We start from the raw sequence: 23,340 nt of genomic DNA, 5'->3' as shown, positions 1-23,340 counted from the left end.
GTTGGGGTGGAGAGGACAGGAAAGACAGATCAACATGTACAACTGCACTTATTCAGGAAGACCTGCGGAAAAAAGGAGAAATAAGTTAGAGACGGCAATATTGGCATATATTTATACATTAATATATTAGAGAAATAGAGCGAGGTACTTCTCAGTGCATCAGGTAACATCCCCATTGCTACATAAGTAATGGATGACTAGACTACCCATAACTATAAGAGCAATGAGCAGAACCTGGACAGTTGGGTCCCGTACATGCAGACTCCAACTCAGGAGATGCTCATATCCTAACTATAAGAATCATGGAAAAGGAAGGATTTCAGCTCCATCTTAAAGGTGTGGAGGGAGTCTGCCTCCTGAACCCACGGTGGGAGCTGGTTCCATAAGAGAGGAGCCTGATAGCTAAAGGCCCTTCCTCCCATAGGACTCTTTGAGACTCTGGGAACCACCAGTAAACCTGCAGTCTGAGAGCCAAGTGCTCTATTTGGAATATATGGAACTATAAGATCTTTTATGTCCAATGGAGCTTGGTCATGGAGAGCTTTATATGTGAGGAGAAGAATTTAAAACTTTCTCCTGGATTTAACAGGGAGCCAGTGTAGAGAGGCTAAAACTGGTGAAACATGATCTCTCCTGCTAGTCCTCATCAGAACCCTCGCTGCAGCATTTTGGATCAGATGGAGACTTTTCAGGGCATATTTGGGACAACCCATAAATAAGGAATTGCAGTAATCCAGCCTGGAAGTAATAAAGGCATGGACTCATTTTTCTGCATCTTTCTGAGACAAGATGCTCCTAATTTCTGCAATATTACGCAGGTGGAAGAAGGCGGTTCTAGAAACCTGTTTTAAATGTGAGCTAAAAGACAAGTCCTGGACAGTAATGACTCCAAGATTTCTCACAGTGGTACTGGAGGCCAGATTAATGCCATCTAGATTAATTACATTACTGGATCATTTTGTTCTAAGTTTTTCAGCCTGAAGATAACGACCTCTGTCTTGTCTGAGTTTAAAAGGAGAAAATTCAGAGTCATCCAGGTCTTGATGTCTGTAAGACATCTTTGTAATCTAAGAAACTGATTGGTTTCATCTGGCTTCATGGAAAGGTAGATCAGAGTGTCATCCGCATAGCAATGAAAATTTATACTAGGGGGCTTCCGACGAGCTTTTCAAGATGGCGGACTAACTTTCTTCCTATCCCAGTCAGAAAGAAAGAAAACTCCACCTAATTCAAGAAAATAGTTCTTCCAGTACTTAAATTGGACTGTAATGGGTGGAACTAAGAAAAACAAAAAGCCAGGGGCCGCCAAAGGTGGAAAGGAAGCAAAAGACAACCAAGAAAACGACATTGAAGACGAGGCTAGCAGCGTGGAACTAACAGAAGAGGAGAGCGAGCTAACAACTGCTAAAGCTATCCTCTCGCTTTCTAACAACATTGCTGAAATGAAGGACGAATTAAAACAAGAACTTGCTAGTCTGAAGTCCGACATGAACCAGAAACTACAGAATTTGACCGCAGATGTACGAAACCAAGGCACAAGGTTAACAGAAGCTGAACAGTGAGTGTCCGAGCTGGAAACCGTGAATGCCGGTTTGCGGGATGCGCTCCGCCATTGCCTAACCCAGCAGAAAACTCTCCAAGCAAAGATGACTGATTTCGAAGGCAGATCTCGCCGGAATAATATTCGGATATATGGGATCAGAGAAGGCGTCGAGAATAATGACATGATGGCACTCATCACTCACTTTTTGAGAAGAGAGTTCTCACTGGGAGATGATGTGAAGCTGCAGATTCAACGTGTTCACCGCTCGTTAGGGCCGACTCCCCGAGAAGGACAGCCAGCAAGATCTATACTTGTCAACTTTCAGAGGTTTCATATCAAGGAAAAAATCATCAAAATGGCATGGGCGAAGAAGATTGTGGTTGACGACAAGGTGGTCACTTTTGCCAATGATATGCCAACGGAGGTCTATAACAAGTTGAAAGAATACAAGGACATTAAGAGGATCCTCAAAGAAGCAAAGATTCGATTCCAAACACCGTACCCTGCACGAATGAGGATTCATTGGGACGACGGACCGCGTTTGTACAGGAATGCAACGGAGGTGGCGGGGGAAATGAGGAGGAGAGGCTATTCTGTGGAAGGACCACGAGCAGCCGCTGAGGAAGATTGGGACAGGATTTTTACTAGCGACGCGCACTGGGAAAAGATCAGCAATACACGCTCCGAGCGGGTACGTGAGAGGCTGCGAGGATTTCAGCGTGAGCAAGTTTAAACTTGAATTTTTACTGGACAATGGGATCTATGTAAGTACAGACCTCACTAGATTTTGTATGGTTTGGTGATCTGTACTGAAGTTTTGTTTTTGCACTAACAGTTTCAAAGACTCGTTATTATTTCACCTCATATATTTTTTTTAATACCAAGGTATTGTATTTATTTTTGCATTTGGTCGTAGCTCTATTTACATCCCTGGCTTATTAATAATTCTGACTGGGATAAGGTACATTTTTGTTTTTCCTTATCAAGAAGAAGGACTCTGCTTAATACAGAGAAGGAGCTCCTGCCTCGAGTGGGATTTTTTCTCCTACACTGTGATCTTTTAGTATGTAGGGAAACAGGGCCAGGCCGTGCCCTGAAGGTGGAAGTTCACCTTTGTTCTGTTTGTTTTTGTTGTCTTCTTTGTTGTGTTAGTTCTAAGTTTGTTCTTACAGTCTGCATTTGTAATCTGAAAATTCGTAATGAATACTGACAAATATAGGATAGCCACATGAAATGTAAATGGTCTCAATAATGTTGTTAAAAGGAGTAGGGTAATGTCTTGGGTAAAGAAGGAAAAAATAAAAATAATGTTTCTCCAGGAAACTCATTTATCTAATAGTGAACATGAAAAATTAAAGACTTTTGGTTATAAAAAATACTTTTTATAGCTCTTTTAAGACAGGACAAAAAAGAGGAGTCGCAGTTCTGATACATAATTCCATGCATTTTGAATGCATTAAGCAAATAAAGGATAGTGAAGGCAGATATATCCTAATACAATGTAAAATAGATGGTCAACCTACAACTCTTATTTCTGTTTATCTACCCCCAGATTATAGTTCCAAAATTGCGAAAAAGTTTATCGAAATAATTGCATCAGAAACAACTGGAATTTTAATATGTGCAGGTGACTTAAATACAATAATGCACAAGACTGATACATCCAATAACAAAAGATTACTGACTCCACAGGGCAAAAAGTTAAAACAAGGCTTGATTGAGTTGGGTTTGCTTGACGTTTGGCGAGAGATACATCAAACCGATAGGGATTATACATATTTTTCTTCGCCACACAAGGTATACTCAAGAATCGACTTCTTTTTTATGTTAACAACTGATAGACATAGAATATCAAGTTGTGAAATTGGTTCTAAAGGACTGTCAGACCACTCACCGATATACTTAACAATACATCTTGGAGCGAGACCAAAAAGGACAATTTGGAGGCTAAATACTAGCCTACTAAATAACAAGAAACTCATTAATGATATCAAAACAGAGATCCAAAACTATCTTGAGTGGAATGATAATGGTGAAGTTAACCCTACCATTCTTTGGGATACTTTGAAAGCAGTTATAAGGGGGAAATTAATATCACAAGGTACCGCAATTAAGAAAGAAAAGGAAAGACGATTGAAAGAGTTGGATGAAATGTTGAAAGATTTAGAAAAAAAGCATATTAGAACCCCTAAAGAAGACATCTTGAAAGAAATTCAAAAAATAAGAAAACAAATCGTGGATTTATACAAAGAAGAAGAAGATAAGAAATACAAATTTTTAAAACAATCTTATTATGAAACTGGGCCAAAAGCTACAAAATTGCTCGCTCTTAAAATTCGACAAAGACTAATTCTACAATCGGTCTGTTCAGTTGTTAATCCAAAAACAGGATCCCTTGAAAATGACTTAGAAAAAATCGATAATGCTTTTCAGACATATTATGAAACGTTATATGCACAGCCTAAACAAGCAAATGCTGTGGATATAAAAGGATTCCTTAATTCGTTAGATTTACCAACAATAAGAAAACAACAAAACGAGATTCTAAACAAACAAATTGACAAGAAAGAACTGGAACTAGCTTTAAAGAAGTTAAAAAATAACAAAACACCAGGCACAGATGGCCTACCAGCAGAGTTGTACAAGGCATTCGAAGACCTGCTTACACCAGTTCTTCTAAAATCTTTGAACTGGACATTAAAAAACAATTGTACGCCGCCATCCTGGTCAGAAGCTATTATAACAATAATACCAAAGGAAGGAAAGGATAAAACATTGTGTAGTTCCTACAGGCTAATCTCAATATTAAACCAGGATTATAAGCTTTATGCGTCTATCTTGTCAAATAGGTTAAACACTTTTATCACAGATTTAATTGATGAAGACCAGACAGGCTTTGTCGCTGGTCGACAAACCCAGGATAATATAAGACGTTCACTCCATATAATTAACAATATTCAGATAAATAAACATAAAGCAACATTGATAAGCTTAGATGCTGAAAAGGCTGCGTAAATTGGGAGTACTTGTTTTTAGTGTTAAAAAGATTTGGTTTTTCAAATATCTCAATTAAGACTATTTGGACTTTATATCAATCTCCAACAGCAAGAATTAAAATAAACGGGCACTTGATTAATCGCATAAAGCTAGAGAGATCAACGCGACAAGGATGCCCCTTATCACCAACATTATTTGCATTGTAACATCGAACCATTAGCTCAAGCAATAAGGGAAAATCAAAATATCCAAGGAATTACTATCAATTCAAGGGTACATAAAGTCGCACTGTACGCGGATGACATTCTTGTATATATCACCAACCCAGATCAATCCATGCCAGCACTTTTAGGGTTACTTGAAATATTTGGCTCTTTTTCAGGCTACAGATTAAACCTAGGCAAAACACAAGTTATGGGCTTTAACTTTAATCCATCTGAAGAACTTAGAGAGAAATTACCCTCCAATTGGTCCCAGAAAGCAATAAAATATTTAGGTGTGTGGCTGACATATTCTGCTAATGATCTATACAAAAGAAATTATGAACCAGTGAACAAAAATATTCAGCAAAATCTTACTAAGTGGACAACTAATATACTTAACTTTAATTCAAGAATTGAAATTATAAAGATGTCTATACTGCCCAGATTACTTTACTTGTTCATGTCACTTCCTGTTAAAATCCCAACATCCCAATTTCAGAAGTGGGATAAACAAATTTCCCGATTTATTTGGAGAGGGAAAAAACCCCGCATCAAATACAAAACATTGTTAATCAATAAAGAAAAGGGGGGTCTATCCTTACCCAATCTCCGTGATTACTATTTAGCGGCCCAACTCAAAGGTATAACCCAGTGGTGTGATAACACATGTGGGACAAGGTGGAGGGAAATGGAAATTTGTTGCGGAAATGTCCCAATCCAAACTTTAATAGGAGATAGAAAACTTGTGACTAGAACTCAAAAAGACATTACTCCAATTGCATTTTTCACTTTATCACTATGGTTTCAAGTTTTGAAAGAACTTAAAATAATGAATCAGATTACAATTCTTAGATGGGTAGCATTTGATTCAGATTTTAAGCCAAATCAAATTGATTCAGTATTTAAATATTGGATACAGAATGGTATGACAGCTTATTGCAAATTTCTGGAAAAAAACTCATTACCAAGCTTCCAGTCATGCCAGAGGAAATATAACTTAGAACAAAATGATTACTTTAGATATTTACAGTTAAAGCAATATATATCCTCAAAGATCCTAAAGGTTAGGACCCCAGAGCTTAATAAATTAGCTATTCTGATCTCACAAGCGTACAATAAGGGTTGTAAGTCAATTATTTCTAAGCTATATAAAACTATTCAAAACAGCAGAGGGAATTCAACAGATTATATTAAGAAAAGATGGGAGAAAGAAATAAATATGGATATATCAACAGAACAATGGGACAATATGTGTGAGAATGCATGCTCTACTTCCTGCTCAGCCATTTGGCGAGATTTCAGTTGGAAAAATTTAGTACGTTATTTCATAACTCCTAAACAGCAAGAAAGCCTAAACACCGGCAGCTCTTCATGTTGGAGGGGCTGTGGTGTGGACGGAGCACATCACACACACATTTTTTGGTCGTGTGTAAAAATAAGATCCTTTTAGTTACAGGTAGGAAGCAAAATAGACCAGATATTAGGTTTTAAAATTCCCCAAACATTCATGACACTTTACCTTGGAGATCTCCCCACAGACTTAGTTGAAAATGATAAATATCTATTAAAAATTCTTCTTGCCATAACAAAAAAAAACAATCACACGAAAATGGCTTCAAGGGGACCCACCATGTATCAAGGACTGGTTGGACCTAGTTGAAGAAACTCATAACCTGGAAAGACTAACATTTATGCTGAGATTACAACCTGGACTCTATTTCTCAAGATGGGGCAAATGGACAAATCAAATTCAAAGTGAATAGGGGGGAAAACAAACCAAGTAAACACACACACACAAAAAAAAAGGATATTGTTTCCCAACTTTTTTTGTAATAATATTTGTATTATCACATTTTTTTTTTTTTGTTGCCAAGCTTATATTGTGCAAATTGTACCGACTGTAACTGTTATTGTTTATGTTAAAAAAAAAAAAAATGCTTCAATAAAAATTAAGTATTAAAAAAGAAATAAAAAAAGAACATTTATACCATGCTGCCTGATGATATTTCCTAAGGGAAGCATGTATAATGTGAACAGTATTGGTCCAAGTACAGAACCCTGAGGAACTCCATGACTTACCCTGCTGTGTGAGGAAGACTCATCATTTACATTTACAAACTGAAATCTATCAGATAAATATGACTGGAACCAGTCTAATGTGGTCCCTTTAATCCCAATAACATGTTCCAGCCTCTGTAGCAGAATATTGTGATCAATAGTGTCGAATGCAGCACTGAGATCTAAAAGAATGAGTCCAGACAGAAGTCCTTTATCTGAGGCCATGAGAAGATCATTAGACTTTCACCAGTGCTGTCTCTGTGCTATGATGAGCTCTAAATCCTGACTGAAACTCTTCAGATTGTTTCTGCTCAAATAGGAACACAGTTGGGTTGAAACTGTTTTCTCAAGAATTTTAGACCAGAAGGGGAGATTAGATATTGGTCTATAATTAGCTAAAACTCCTGGATCCAGAGTTGTTTTTTAAGCAACGGTTTAATTACAGCTGTCTTAACATATTGAAGTCCATATCCTATTAATAGAGATGAATTGATCAGGTCCAGTACAGATGTATTGATTAAGAAACATATTTCCTTGAATAATCTGGTTGGGATGGGGTCTAAAACACAGGTTGAAGGTTTAGATGAAGCTATTATGTTGGTTAACTCGGAGAGCTGTACAGGCAAGAAACGGTCCAAATGACAATCAGCTTCTAAAGACGTCTCTAAGGCTGCTGCAGATGAAATAGCATTAGTAGTGTTCAGGTTATTACTGATTTCCTTCCTGATAGAAACTATTTTGTTTACAAAGAAACTCATAAAGTCGTCACAGCTGAGGTTCAAAGGAATAGATGGCTCAACGGCACTATGGCTCTTAGTCAGTCTGGTTCCAGTGCTGAAGAGAAACCTGGGGTTGTTCTTCTTCTCCTCTCTCAATGATGAATAATAAGCTGTTCTAGCCACACGCAAGGCTTTTTATACACTATTAAACTTTCTTTCCAGACTATGTGACACTCTTCTAAGCCAGATGAACGCCATTTTCTTTCCAAACGTCTTGATGTCTGTTTTAAAGCTTGAAGCTGGGAATTAAACCACCGGGCCCGCTTCTTCTCACTGGTTCTCTTCTTCTTTAGAGAAGCAACATTATCTAGTGTTATACGCATTAAAGCTGTCATTCTAGCAACACATTCATGGACCTGTGTTGGAGTAAAGCTTGGATGGGTGTTTCCTGTCAGGTTAACACATGGTGTTGGAGGAAATACTGCTGAAATAGACTTCTTAAATTTGTTAACAACAAACATCGACTATAATGCATTTTTTTTCTCAGCCCTTGTGTAGTCAAGTAAAGTAAACTCAAAAGTTATTAAATGATCAGACAGAACAGGGTTATGAGGAAAAACTGTTAGTTGATCACCTTTGATGCCACATGTCAGAAGAAGATCCAGAGTGTGACGATGAGAATGAGTCGGTCTGTGGACATTTTGGGAAAATCCAATTGAACTTAATATAGAGTTAAAGGCAATGGTTAAACTGTCATGTTCATCATCAAGATGAATGTTAAAATCCCCCAGAACAATAACTTTATCAGTATTCAGCACTAAGTCTGATAAGAGATCTGAGAAGTCAGTTAGGAACTGTGAGGAAGATCCAGGTGGACGGTAGACTACTACTAGGAGAAGTGGCTTCTCTGATTTCCATCTTGGGTGGGAGAGACTAAGAGTCAGGTGTTCAAAGCTATTGTAACTATTTTCATGTTTAGGACTAATCAATAGTTCTGATTTAAAGATAGCTGCCACACCTCCTCCTCGACCTGTAGTTCTGAGAACATGAAAATTTAAGCAACCTGGTGGAGTCGATTCATTTTTACTAACATGATCCTCCTGCTGCAGCCAGGTTTCCGTAAGACAAAATAGATCAATATAATGATCAGTAATCAGGTTATTGATTAACAGAGACTTCGACACAAGAGATCTAATATTCATATATCTAATATTTAATGGTTTTATTATTTTGTCTTATTAGATCCACTATTTTGATATTAATGAGGTTTTTATGATTTACTCCACCTATCTGTTTTATTCTTTCTGGGTTTTGGGGGGGGCAGATACAATAATTATGGGTTGTGGGGAGGGGATGAGATTACAGAAAAGCATGTGAGACTACAACTCTGCTTCTGTCTCTCCTAATAAGACCAGGTTTTCCCCAGAAGCTTTTCCAATAATCTATAAAGCCCACATTTTGTTCTGGACACCACCAAGACAGCCAGCGGTTAAAGGATGACAGACGGCTAAACATGTCATTGCTGGTCAGGTTTGGCAGGGGTCCGGAGAAAAGTACAGAATCTGACATGGTTTTAGCAAAGTCACACACTGAGGCAACATTTAGCATAATTATTATGGGAATTATGCTAGGAATGCTACTGGAACTAGAAAAGGGCTCTTCTTGAAGAAGAGCAAATGTGTATGCATTTGCATAACCATTTGGAGAAGCAGCACAACTATGCAACTTAATTTATGACAGTAATGCATCAGGATTTGAACCCACAAACATCTGAACAAGAGCCCATTTGTTTAACCACTACACCAGCACAGCGCTCAACTGTCTGTTGGCAGAATCATCAAAAGTTTTTATCATTGGAATGGGAACTTTTTTTTTTTTTTTTATCAACAATTCCAGCAATATGTAATCGACAACAGAGCTAAAGATTTAAATGTGTAAAGTAGCACACAAGATCTATTAGACATAGATCAGCATAAGGACAAGAAGTACAACCATCTGATATGATTTATGAAAATCCAGCACCTGGATTTGAACTCAATCTTCTGATTCTGAACGAGAAGCAATTTGTTTTACCACAATGCCACTACAGTTGTTCTTCATGACCTGACAGGAGTGCTAATATTTTTTTACATTGGTATGGGATTGCCTTTGCCACCAGTGTGTAATCAGCAGAATTGCAAAAAGATGTAAAAGGTTGAACTTCTGTCAAGACGCCAAAGATTTTAAATAATTTGTAAATGCAACTAAAATTCCAAAGTCAGTAGTTAAACTACATCAATAATTGCAGAAAATCATTGCAGAAAACCATTTAGAACTGCTTGTGTAATCAGTTAAAGACTTTATTGTTCAACATGAGCAATGTTGTTTCATTTGAAGCACTTTAACAACAAAACTAATATTTAACTGTCAGTTCTGCAGTTTATTTTTATCTTAAACTAATTCATCCTAGTAATTGCACAACTTTTGAAGACAGACATTGGACAGCCCAAACTTTAATTGAAGAGCTTTTAGTCAAATACAAAGCCAAAGCCATTTGATGAGATCAGTCCATAGTGCTCTGTGTGCAAAACTGACATACCCAAGTGCATAACATTCAAGATTGGAGTTGAACCTGTCTCATGTATACCAATGCGTACCTGTGTACCGGTGTAGAAAATGGACCAATCGCTGAGCTGCATGTTCTGATTTGTCCAATCACAGGAAATGATTTGCAAATTTGACAAAACCTGACAACTTGAAAATTTTTACATATTTCAAAGACCAAAAGTCATAGCACATATCTCCTGAATGAGCTGAAAAGTTTGACATTTGAATGGTTGAAGTGAGGCAAAAGGTGTGGGAGGAGTAGAGTTTCAAACATTTTGAAGGAAAGATAAGTGTTTTATTTTAAGCATTTTAGGAACAACTTAATCAGTGTGAATGCTATTCATATAATTATGAATCAAATAAAAAACTCTTCGGTACATTCATGAGAATGAAGCAATGACTTTTGTCATAGCAAACTTTAGTAGATTTTGAGATATTTAGCGTTTTGTAAAAGTAAATTCAGGCTATTGATTGGCTGAAAACCTTTCAAACCAAATGCGGATTGGACAGTGAAAAAATGCAGCTCAGCTATTGGTCAGTGTTTGCATAATGAGCTGGAAATTGCTTCAACATGGTTCAGAGCTCTGCATCAGTTTCCAGTGGCCGGTACATGGCAGCCACATAAATACTGACAACTTCCACTTTGACAATGGTTTGGCAGAGTTTTACAACAGTCCTGTACACAGAGAGAGGTTTCTCAATGTAAATCTGGCTTGTGCTTGTTAAAATCTAACAAGTTTTACATAAAGTCATGGTGGAATTTTACTTTGGAATTTGAATGGATAAAGTGCTAAAATGACAAAATAGAAGCACTGGTTGTACAAGTGTATAGTGGTGTACAAGGCCCAGGTTCTCATCCAGCATCTAAAACAAAGATTCTTAATGGTTAGTGTTTGAATATTATGAGGCTTATGCAGAGGCTTTTGATTGGTGCTGTTGTTCAATTACCTCCAGCTGTGTGCTGCACAGACTCTTATGCTTTAAGAGGAGGCACAATATGTTTTAGTAGTATAATGCAAACTGCAATGTCATTATTAATGTGAGAACATTATAATTTGAGAATACAGGTAATTTGGAAAAAGCACATAAGCAGATTTAAGTGGTTGTTTACAATGATTTCAACAACCAAACACAAATTTTTACTGTGACCTTAAATTTATAGTTTGTCAAGTCAAACTTTTTAGCTGGTTCAAAGGTCTTCACCAGTTCTCAGTGTCTGGTACATTGTGGTCCGGACTCCCATTTTCTTTTCTGAAAAAATATCAAGTCAGCTCAGTACCTCTTAATAGTACCTATTCATAGCACCTAAAAAAAAAGAAAAGTGTTCCTATACATGACCACTAGATGGCAGTCTACCATCTTCATCTTCGTGCCGCTTATCCAGGGTCGGGTCGCGGGGGCATCCCTCCAGCGTGTCCTGGGTCTTCCCCGCGGTCTCCTCCCAGAGGGACACACCTGGAGCACCTCACCAGGGAGGCGTCCAGGAGGCATCCTGACCAGATGCCCGAGCCACCTCAACTGGTTCCTCTCGATGCGGAGGAGCAGCGGCTCTACTCTTAGCCCCTCCAAGATGACCGAGCTCCTCACCCTATCTCTAAGGGAGAGCCCGGCCACCCTGCGGAGGAAACTCATTTCAGCCGCCTATATACAAGATCTCGTTCTTTCGGTCACGACCCACAGCTCATGACCACAGGTGAGGGTAGGAACGTAGATAGACTGGTAAATCGAGAGCTTTGCCTTCTGGCTTCTTCACCACGACAGACCGGCGCAGAGTCCGCATTACTGCAGACACCGCACCGATCCGTCTGTCAATCTTGCGCTCCATCCTTCCCTCACTCGTGAACAAGACCCCGAGATATTTAGACTCCTCCACTTGAGGCAGGACCTGACTCCCGACCCGGAGAGGGCAATCCACCCTATTCCGGCTGAGGACCATGGTCTCAGATTTGGAGGTGCTGATTCTCATCCCAGCCGCTTCACACTCGGCCGCGAATCGCTCAAGTGAGAGCTGGAGATCACGACCAGATGAAGCCAACAGGACCACGTCATCTGCAAAAAGCAGGGACCCAATCCTGAGGCCACCAAGTCGGATCCCCTCAACACCTCGGCTGCACCTAGAAATTCTGTCCATATAAGTTATGAACAGAATCGGTGATAAAGGGCAGCCTTGGCGGAGTCCAACCCTCACCGGAAACAAGTCCGACTTACTACCGGCAATGCGGACCAAGCTCTGACACCTGTCGTACAGGGACCGGACAGCTCACACAAGGGGGTCCGGTACCCCATACTCCCAGAGCACCCCCCACAGGAGCCCCTGGGGGACACGGTCAGTTGCCTTCTCCAGGTCCACAAAGCACATGTAGACTGGCAAACTCCCATGCCCCCTCCAGGACCCCAAAGAGGGTATAGAGCTGGTCCACTGTTCTGCGACCAGGACGAAAACCACACTGCTCCTCCTCAATCAGAGATTCGACTATCTGGCGGACCGTCCTCTCCAGGACCCCTGAATAGACCTTCCCAGGGAGGCTGAGGAGTGTGATTCCCATGTAATTGGAACACACCCTCCGGTCCCCCTTCTTAAAAAGGGGGACCACCACCCCAGTCTGCCAATCCAGCGGTACTGTCCCCGATGTCCACGCAATGCTGCAGAGGCGTGTCAGCCAGGACAGCCCCACAGCATCCAGAGCCTTAAGGAACTCCGGGCGGATCTCATCCACCCCCGGGGCCTTGCCACCAAGGAGCTTTTTGACCACCTCAGCGACTTCAGCCCCAGAGATAGGAGAGTCCACCCCTGAGTCCCCCAGCTCTACTTCCTCATCGGAAGACATGTTGGTAGGATTGAGCAGGTCTTCGAAGTATTCCTTCCACCAACCCACAACGTTCCAGGTTGAGTTCAGCAGCTCCCCACCTCCACTGTACACAGTGTTGATGGAGCACTGCTTCCCCCTCCTGAGCCGCTGGATGGTGGACCAGAATCTCCTCAAAGCCATCCGGAAGTCTTTCTCCATGGCCTCGCCTAACTCCTCCCATGCCCGAGTTTTTACCTCGGCAACAGCCGAAGCCACATGCTGCTTAGCCTGTCGGTACCCATCAGCTGCCTCCAGAGTCCCACAGGCCAAGAAGGCCCGACAGGACTCCTTCTTCAGCTCGACGGCATCCCTCACTGCCGGCGTCCACCAATGAGTCCTGGGTTACCGCCACGACAGGCACCAACGACCTTACAGCTACAGCTCCGGCTGGCCGCCTCAGCAATAGAGGCACGGAACACAGCCCATTCAGACTCAATGTCCCCCGCCTCACTCGGGACATGGTTGAAGCTCTGCTGAAGGTGGGAGTTGAAGCTCACTCTGACGGGGGACTCAGCCAGACGTTCCCAGCAGACCCTCACAACACGTTTGGGCCTGCCAGATCTGACCGGCTTCTTCCCCCACCACCTGAGCCAACTCACCACCAGGTGGTGATCAGTTGACAGCTCCATGACGAGCACAGAAGTCCAATAACAAAACACCATTTGGGTTCAGAGGGGGGGGACCATGACTCCCAATCACTCCCCTCCAGGTCTCACTGTCATTGCCCACGTGAGCTTTGAAGTCCCCCAGCAGAACTATGGAGTCCCCAGAAGGAGCACCCTCCAGCACTCCCTCCAAGGACTCCAGAAAGGGTGGGTACTCTGAACTGCTGTTCGGTGCATAAGCACAGATAACAGTCAGGACCCGTCCCCCCACCCGGAGGCGGAGGGAAACTACCCTTTCATCCACCGGGGTAAACCCCAACGTGCAGGCACCAAGCTGGGGGCTGATGAGAATGCCCACACCTGCTCGGCACCTGCTTTTCAGTTGACCAAAAGATCAATGGCTTCTTCTTCTTCACAGTATTTTATTTCAACCTTTCCCTTTTAACAATCCTGTTGATTACATGCTGGTGGAAATCCTTAAAAGGGATGTTTATGCCAATAGCAAAACTCTTCAATAATTCAGCCAGTACCTTGAACATCCTCTTTTCAATAGAAATGTTTTACCTTTTTCCACACATATATATCTGGGCAAAATGGTGACCTAGTGGTTATGAGAATGGACCTTCACACTGGATGTTGTAGATTTGAATCCAAACAGTAACATTTCACCAAATATTACCACGCAGTATCATAACTTATCACCTCTTTCCACATCTGTATTAATCTGTCTTCAGATATTGCACAGAGATTGACTTTTTATGTATGTAGTCCAGATATTAACTGCACACCTTGCAACTGAAGCTGAACACTCCGATGGAAAGGTATACAATATTCTGTGTGCAACTACTAGCATACCATCAAGATGCACAATGTTCAAAACTGGATTTGAACCTGTCCCATTTATACCAATGTGTATCTGTGTACCGGTGCAGAAAATGGACCAATCGCTAAACTGCATTTATTGTTTTGTCCAATCACAGGAACGGATTTTAAAAATTGACAAAAACCTGAATAACTTGAAAAGTATAAATGTTACAAAGATCAAAAGTCATAGCGCATATCTCATGAATTGGCTGAAGAGTTCAATGAATGAATGAATTGAATGCTTGAATTGAGACTGAAGGTACAAGTGGAGTAACATTTCCAACATCTTGCAGGAAAAACAACTTCATTCTGTTTGAAGCATTTTAACAATAAAAATGTAATAGTTAATGGTCATTTCCCCAGTTTTTTTTTTTTTTTTTTTTACTTTAACACTTTGTATAAGTTGTGCAACTTCCCAAGACAAACACTGCCTTGTATGTGTACCTGTGTCCCGGTGCACAAAATGGACCAATCGCTAAGCTGGCTTCCGTTTTGTCCAATCACTGGAGAGGATTTTAACATTTGGCAAAAATGTGAATAACTTGAAAAGTTTACATGTTAGAAAGACCAAAAGTCATGCACATATCTCCTGAATGAGCTGAACAGTTTGATATTTGAATGGTTGAAGTGAGGTGTAGGAGGAGTAGCATGCCAAACATTTTGCCGGAAAGACAATGGGGACGGAAAATTGATGAACCGGACACTCCAAACTGGTGCAGAGCTCCAAAACCAATCGCAGAGCTGAATTTTTGCAACATCCAATGCATAGTGGGTTTGAAAGACTTTCATCCAATCACAAGGCTGAATTAATTTTTACAAAATGATAAACATCTCAAAAACTACAAAGATTTGAAACAACAAAAGTCGTAGCACACATCTCCCAAAGAAGCTGCAGATGTAAATGATTGAAGTTACCTGAACGACGCGGAGTAGCACGGCAAAGTTTGGCAGAATAAAAATAAAAGTGGCCAAAAAGGATCTCAATAATGTGAATGCCCCCATGGACATTAATTATTATGAGAATGATGCTGGGAATGATATTGGAATTATTAAGGGAATGATGTTAGGAATGATAGTGGAATTATTATGAGAATGATGCTTGGAACGGTACTGGGATTATTATGGGAAGGATCCTGGGAGGGATACTGCAATTATGGGAACGATACTGGAATTATAATGGGAGTGTTGCTGGGAATGAAACTGGAATTATTATGGGAATGATGCTAGGAATTATACTGGAATTATTATTGGAAAGATACTGGACTGATGTTGGGATGAAGCTCGTAAACACCATAAGGTTCCAGTAATACGTAGAGCCTAAGATAGTTTATGATAGGAAGAGAGAATAATTTACTATTAAACCCCACGGAGATGAGACAGACGTCTTCCAGAGTTTCTGTCCCACAGAGACGAGACAGACGTCTTCCAGAGTTTCTGTCCACGGAGACGAGACAGACGTCTTCCAGAGTTTCTGTCCACGGAGACGAGACAGACGTCTTCCAGAGTTTCTGTCCACGGAGACGAGACAGACGTCTTCCAGAGTTTCTGTCCACAGAGACGAGACAAACGTCTTCCAGAGTTTCTGTCCACGGAGACGAGACAGACGTCTTCCAGAGTTTCTGTCCACGGAGACGAGACAGACGTCTTCCAGAGTTTCTGTCCTATGGAGACGAGACAGACGTCTTCCAGAGTTTCTGTCCCACGGAGACGAGACAGACGTCTTCCAGAGTTTCTGTCCTACAGAGACGAGACAGACGTCTTCCAGAGTTTCTGTCCTACAGAGACGAGACAGACGTCTTCCAGAGTTTCTGTCCCACAGAGACGAGACAGACGTCTTCCAGAGTTTCTGTCCACAGAGACGAGACAGACGTCTTCCAGAGTTTCTGTCCCACAGAGACGAGACAGACGTCTTCCAGAGTTTTTGTCCCACAGAGACGAGACAGACGTCTTCCAGAGTTTCTGTCCACAGAGACGAGACAGACGTCTTCCAGAGTTTCTGTCCCACGGAGACGAGACAGACGTTTTCCAGAGTTTCTGTCCCACAGAGACGAGACAGACGTTTTCCAGAGTTTCTGTCCACAGAGACGAGACAGACGTCTTCCAGAGTTTCTGTCCACGGAGACGAGACAGACGTCCTCCAGAGTTTCTGTCCCACAGAGACGAGACAGACGTCTTCCAGAGTTTCTGTCCCACGGAGACGAGACAGACGTTTTCCAGAGTTTCTGTCCCACAGAGACGAGACAGACGTTTTCCAGAGTTTCTGTCCACAGAGACGAGACAGACGTCTTCCAGAGTTTCTGTCCACGGAGACGAGACAGACGTCCTCCAGAGTTTCTGTCCCACGGAGACGAGACAGACGTCTTCCAGAGTTTCTGTCCACAGAGACGAGACAGACGTCTTCCAGAGTTTCTGTCCCACAGAGACGAGACAGACGTCTTCCAGAGTTTCTGTCCCACAGAGACGAGACAGACGTCTTCCAGAGTTTCTGTCCCACAGAGACGAGACAGACGTCTTCCAGAGTTTCTGTCCACGGAGATGAGACAGACGTCTTCCAGAGTTTCTGTCCCACGGAGACGAGACAGACGTTTTCCAGAGTTTCTGTCCACGGAGACGAGACAGACGTCCTCCAGAGTTTCTGTCCACAGAGACGAGACAGACGTCTTCCAGAGTTTCTGTCCCACGGAGACGAGACAGACGTCTTCCAGAGTTTCTGTCCACAGAGACGAGACAGACGTCCTCCAGAGTTTCTGTCCCACGGAGACGAGACAGACGTCTTCCAGAGTTTCTGTCCACGGAGACGAGACAGACGTCTTCCAGAGTTTCTGTCCCGTAAGGAACTGGAAAGAAGGAGGTTTGAGTCTTCCTCCTAAACCCGAGATGATTGATGGACAGACTGATCATGATATATTATTAAATTTTTATTAAAAGTCTTCTTATATTTTGCATGTTGTGGAGCTAAATTGAGACTTTTTGTGACGTCACTAACGGATGAGGAGAAAAGTTTTTGAGGTAAAATCCTCTCAGACTGATCAGCTGTGATGTGAAGCTGCTTCTCCAGATAAGACCTGTTTGTGGAAAGATGTCTGTCTTTCTGTCTGAGGTGGGATTATTGGTGGATCTGAGGATCATCATGAGTGTTTCTGCTGCAGCTTCCAGACGGCGAGCCCAGAACCCAGAGAGGAGACGGGCGGAACCCAGAACAGCAGCCGACAGCAGAAAATGGACGACACCGTGGACTCCTACAAGCATCTGACAGCAGAAGACAAGAAACACAACAATAACCTGCTGCCATGTAAGGAAACGCACCCGTAGTGCAGACCTCCACCTGCATCCAGACCTCCACCTGCATCCAGACCTCCACCTGCATCCAGACTCCACCTGCATCCAGACCTCCACCTGCATCCAGACCTCCACCTGCATCCAGACTCCACCTGCATCCAGACCTCCACCTGCATCCAGACTCCATCTGCATCCAGACCTCCACCTGCATCCAGACCTCCACCTGCATCCAGACTCCACCTGCATCCAGACCTCCACCTGCATCCAGACTCCATCTGCATCCAGACCTCCACCTGCATCCAGACTCCACCTGCATCCAGACCTCCACCTGCATCCAGACTCCATCTGCATCCAGACCTCCATCTGCATCCAGACTCCACCTGCATCCAGACTCCACCTGCATCCAGACTCCACCTGCATCCAGACCTCCATCTGCATCCAGACTCCATCTGCATCCAGACTCCACCTGCATCCAGACCTCCACCTGCATCCAGACCTCCACCTGCATCCAGACTCCACCTGCATCCAGACCTCCACCTGCATCCAGACTCCATCTGCATCCAGACTCCATCTGCATCCAGACCTCCACCTGCATCCAGACTCCACCTGCATCCAGACCTCCACCTGCATCCAGACTCCACCTGCATCCAGACTCCACCTGCATCCAGACCTCCACCTGCATCCAGACTCCATCTGCATCCAGACTCCATCTGCATCCAGACCTCCACCTGCATCCAGACCTCCACCTGCATCCAGACCTCCACCTTCATCCAGACTCCACCTGCATCCAGACCTCCACCTGCATCCAGACCTCCACCTGCATCCAGACTCCACCTGCATCCAGACCTCCACCTGCATCCAGACTCCATCTGCATCCAGACCTCCACCTGCATCCAGACTCCACCTGCATCCAGACCTCCACCTGCATCCAGACCTCCACCTGCATCCAGACCTCCATCTGCATCCAGACCTCCACCTGCATCCAGACTCCACCTGCATCCAGACCTCCATCTGCATCCAGACCTCCACCTGCATCCAGACCTCCACCTGCATCCAGACTCCATCTGCATCCAGACCTCCACCTGCATCCAGACCTCCACCTGCATCCAGACTCCACCTGCATCCAGACCTCCACCTGCATCCAGACTCCACCTGCATCCAGACCTCCACCTGCATCCAGACTCCACCTGCATCCAGACCTCCACCTGCATCCAGACCTCCACCTGCATCCAGACTCCACCTGCATCCAGACCTCCACCTGCATCCAGACTCCACCTGCATCCAGACCTCCATCTGCATCCAGACCTCCACCTGCATCCAGACTCCATCTGCATCCAGACCTCCACCTGCATCCAGACTCCACCTGCATCCAGACCTCCACCTGCATCCAGACTCCACCTGCATCCAGACCTCCATCTGCATCCAGACCTCCACCTGCATCCAGACTCCACCTGCATCCAGACCTCCACCTGCATCCAGACCTCCATCTGCATCCAGACCTCCACCTGCATCCAGACTCCACCTGCATCCAGACCTCCATCTGCATCCAGACCTCCACCTGCATCTAGACCTCCACCTGCATCCAGACTCCATCTGCATCCAGACCTCCACCTGCATCCAGACTCCACCTGCATCCAGACTCCACCTGCATCCAGACCTCCACCTGCATCCAGACCTCCATCTGCATCCAGACCTCCACCTGCATCCAGACCTCCACCTGCATCCAGACTCCACCTGCATCCAGACCTCCACCTGCATCCAGACCTCCACCTGCATCCAGACCTCCATCTGCATCCAGACTCCACCTGCATCCAGACCTCCACCTGCATCCAGACTCCACCTGCATCCAGACTCCATCTGCATCCAGACCTCCACCTGCATCCAGACCTCCACCTGCATCCAGACTCCACCTGCATCCAGACCTCCACCTGCATCCAGACTCCACCTGCATCCAGACCTCCACCTGCATCCAGACCTCCACCTGCATCCAGACTCCACCTGCATCCAGACTTCCACCTGCATCCAGACTCCATCTGCATCCAGACCTCCACCTGCATCCAGACTCCACCTGCATCCAGACCTCCACCTGCATCCAGACCTCCACCTGCATCCAGACCTCCATCTGCATCCAGACCTCCACCTGCATCCAGACCTCCACCTGCATCCAGACCTCCACCTGCATCCAGACTCCATCTGCATCCAGACCTCCACCTGCATCCAGACCCACATCCAGAACCAGATCCAGATCCAGATCCAGAACTAAATCCACAACCAAAACATCTTCATTAAAAATGGGGGAAATAATCCATAATCTCCCAGACAGAGAGGAACTGTGTTGCAGGAGCAGTACTGCCACCTACTGGACTGGAGTGGAACTGTTGCACACCACCATGCATAAAACCCCTCTGTCCTCTTCTTAGCTGTTGCTGACATGATGTCTTCTCTTCCTCAACGCAGCTCAGACATTCACCTTGGTGAGCAGTGACATGTGATCTATGCTGGCCTCCACGCCCACACTGGCGTCCCATAGAGCCTAATGTAGCCAGCCTGCACTGAGCATGCTCCATGGCCTCCTGTGTTTACAGCAGAACTACTCTGACACCACTGTTACTCGCCCACATGGAGACTGAGACAAGGAGGACGACGGAACAACCGCCAGGCTGGCGGCCATCCAATCCAAAGAAAGGCAGAAGTGCCTGAGCTGATAGGTGTGTCCAGGGTCTGTGGACTCCTGCTGACCCTAAAACATGCCGCATCAAGACACAGACTGTGGAATGGTTTGACATTGTGCTGCCATGACGACAGGAATCAGGCTGACTACTTCCTGTCTCCTGACTGCTTCGGGATTGTTTCAGGACTGTTTCCTGCTTCCAGAAAGCAGTCAGGTTGTCTCCTGACTGCTGACCTCTGTCTGTCCATCATCTCTGCATTGCTGCTAACAGATCAACACGGATCAATCAGGCTGGTGTTGGCCAGTGATCAGATGTGAAACCTCTTTGCTCCTCAGAGGAATTCTGCACACAATGTTTCTGGGAAGAACTTAACACATCTGGAACAGCTGGACCCTGCCACTTCCCCACCGCATCGGGTGGTCTGCTCTTCCCTGGAGAAGATGAACAACATGCCAGAAGAAACGGAGACTTTTTACCAGCTGAAGGAAAAGAAATCTCTGATGCAGCAACACGTCTCTAGAAAAACATGACTGTCCTGGCCCAGCTCGCTGAGGCCCTGCCTACAGAGATTCCTTCTGGTTATCTGGATCTCCTGATGATGTTCTCCGCTGTAGATGGAGGAGCTTCGGTCTGAGGAACCTTTTTCTGGATGTTTGGATCCAGTCTCATTCGGGTCTGAGGCCAGACCTGTCCATCTTTCCATCTGAGAGACTCTGAAACGCTCTTTCTATGACCAGTCATGTTACTGACCTGTTTCCAGTTCAACCAGTTATGTTACTGACCTGTTTCCAGTTCAACCAGTTATGTTACTGACCTGTTTCCAGTTAACCCAGTCATGTTACTGACCTGTCCCAGTTCAACCAGTCATGTTACTGACCTGTTCCCAGTTCAACCAGTCATGTTACTGACCTGTTCCCAGTTCAACCAGTTATGTTACTGACCTGTTTCCAGTTCAACCAGTTATGTTACTGACCTGTTTCCAGTTAACCCAGTCATGTTACTGACCTGTTCCCAGTTAAACCAGTCATGTTACTGACCTGTTCCCAGTTAAACCAGTCATGTTACTGACCTGTCCCAGTTCAACCAGTCATGTTACTGACCTGTTCCCAGTTAAACCAGTCATGTTACTGACCTGTCCCAGTTCAACCAGTTATGTTACTGACCTGTTCCCAGTTCAACCAGTCATGTTACTGACCTGTTCCCAGTTCAACCAGTTATGTTACTGACCTGTTTCCAGTTCAACCAGTTATGTTACTGACCTGTTCCCAGTTAAACCAGTCATGTTACTGACCTGTTCCCAGTTCAACCAGTTATGTTACTGACCTGTTTCCAGTTAAACCAGTTATGTTACTGACCTGTTCCCAGTTCAACCAGTCATGTTACTGACCTGTTCCCAGTTCAACCAGTCATGTTACTGACCTGTTCCCAGTTCAACCAGTTATGTTACTGACCTGTTTCCAGTTCAACCAGTTATGTTACTGACCTGTTTCCAGTTAAACCAGTTATGTTACTGACCTGTTCCCAGTTAAACCAGTCATGTTACTGACCTGTTCCCAGTTAAACCAGTTATGTTACTGACCTGTTCCCAGTTCAACCAGTCATGTTACTGACCTGTTCCCAGTTTAACCAGTCATGTTACTGACCTGTCCTAGTTCAACCAGTTATGTTACTGACCTGTTCCCAGTTCAACCAGTCTTGTTACTGACCTGTTCCCAGTTCAACCAGTCATGTTACTGACCTGTTCCCAGTTCAACCAGTCATGTTACTGACCTGTTTCCAGTTAAACCAGTCATGTTACTGACCTGTCCCAGTTCAACCAGTTATGTTACTGACCTGTTCCCAGTTCAACCAGTCATGTTACTGACCTGTTCCCAGTTCAACCAGTCTTGTTACTGACCTGTTCCCAGTTCAACCAGTTATGTTACTGACCTGTTCCCAGTTCAACCAGTCATGTTACTGACCTGTCCCAGTTCAACCAGTCATGTTACTGACCTGTTCCCAGTTAAACCAGTCATGTTACTGACCTGTCCCAGTTCAACCAGTTATGTTACTGACCTGTTCCAGTTCAACCAGTTATGTTACTGACCTGTTCCCAGTTCAACCAGTTATGTTACTGACCTGTTCCCAGTTCAACCAGTTATGTTACTGACCTGTCCCAGTTCAACCAGTTGTGTTACTGACCTGTTCCCAGTTCAACCAGTTATGTTACTGACCTGTTCCAGTTCAACCAGTTATGTTACTGACCTGTTCCCAGTTCAACCAGTTATGTTACTGACCTGTCCCAGTTCAACCAGTTATGTTACTGACCTGTTCCCAGTTCAACCAGTTATGTTACTGACCTGTTCCAGTTCAACCAGTTATGTTACTGACCTGTTCCCAGTTCAACCAGTTATGTTACTGACCTGTCCCAGTTCAACCAGTTATGTTACTGACCTGTTCCAGTTCAACCAGTTATGTTACTGACCTGTTCCTAGTTAACCCAGTCATGTTACTGACCTGTCCCAGTTCAACCAGTTATGTTACTGACCTGTTCCCAGTTCAACCAGTTATGTTACTGACCTGTTCCCAGTTCAACCAGTTATGTTACTGACCTGTTCCCAGTTCAACCAGTTATGTTACTGACCTGTCCCAGTTCAACCAGTCATGTTACTGACCTGTTTCCAGTTAACCCAGTCACGTTACTGACCTGTCCCAGTTCAACCAGTTATGTTACTGACCTGTTCCCAGTTCAACCAGTTATGTTACTGACCTGTTTCCAGTTAACCCAGTCATGTTACTGACCTGTTCCAGTTCAACCAGTTATGTTACTGACCTGTTCCCAGTTCAACCAGTTATGTTACTGACCTGTCCCAGTTCAACCAGTTGTGTTACTGACCTGTTCCCAGTTCAACCAGTTATGTTACTGACCTGTTCCCAGTTCAACCAGTTATGTTACTGACCTGTTCCCAGTTCAACCAGTTATGTT

The 23,340-nt window shown here is 43.9% G+C and overlaps 1 protein-coding gene across 1 annotated transcript in view; it reads left to right on the top strand.

Moving 5' to 3' along the window:
• Positions 1-17,736, top strand: part of LOC306773315 (pleckstrin homology domain-containing family A member 5-like) — a gene marked incomplete at its 3' end in the record, with an annotated part of 258,991 nt that extends 241,255 nt beyond the window's left edge. Inside the window, exon 30 of the mRNA XM_079263105.1 lies at positions 17,574-17,736. Within this exon, the coding sequence (XP_079119231.1) occupies positions 17,574-17,736 (163 nt within the window). The remainder of the gene's footprint in view (positions 1-17,573) is intronic.
• Between the last annotated feature and the right edge of the window lie 5,604 nt (positions 17,737-23,340).

Source organism: Telmatherina bonti (genome assembly GCF_933228915.1).
Source record: "Telmatherina bonti genome assembly, chromosome: 23".
Lineage (NCBI taxonomy): Eukaryota > Metazoa > Chordata > Actinopteri > Atheriniformes > Telmatherinidae > Telmatherina > Telmatherina bonti.
This window is presented reverse-complemented; position numbering and strand designations above follow the sequence as displayed.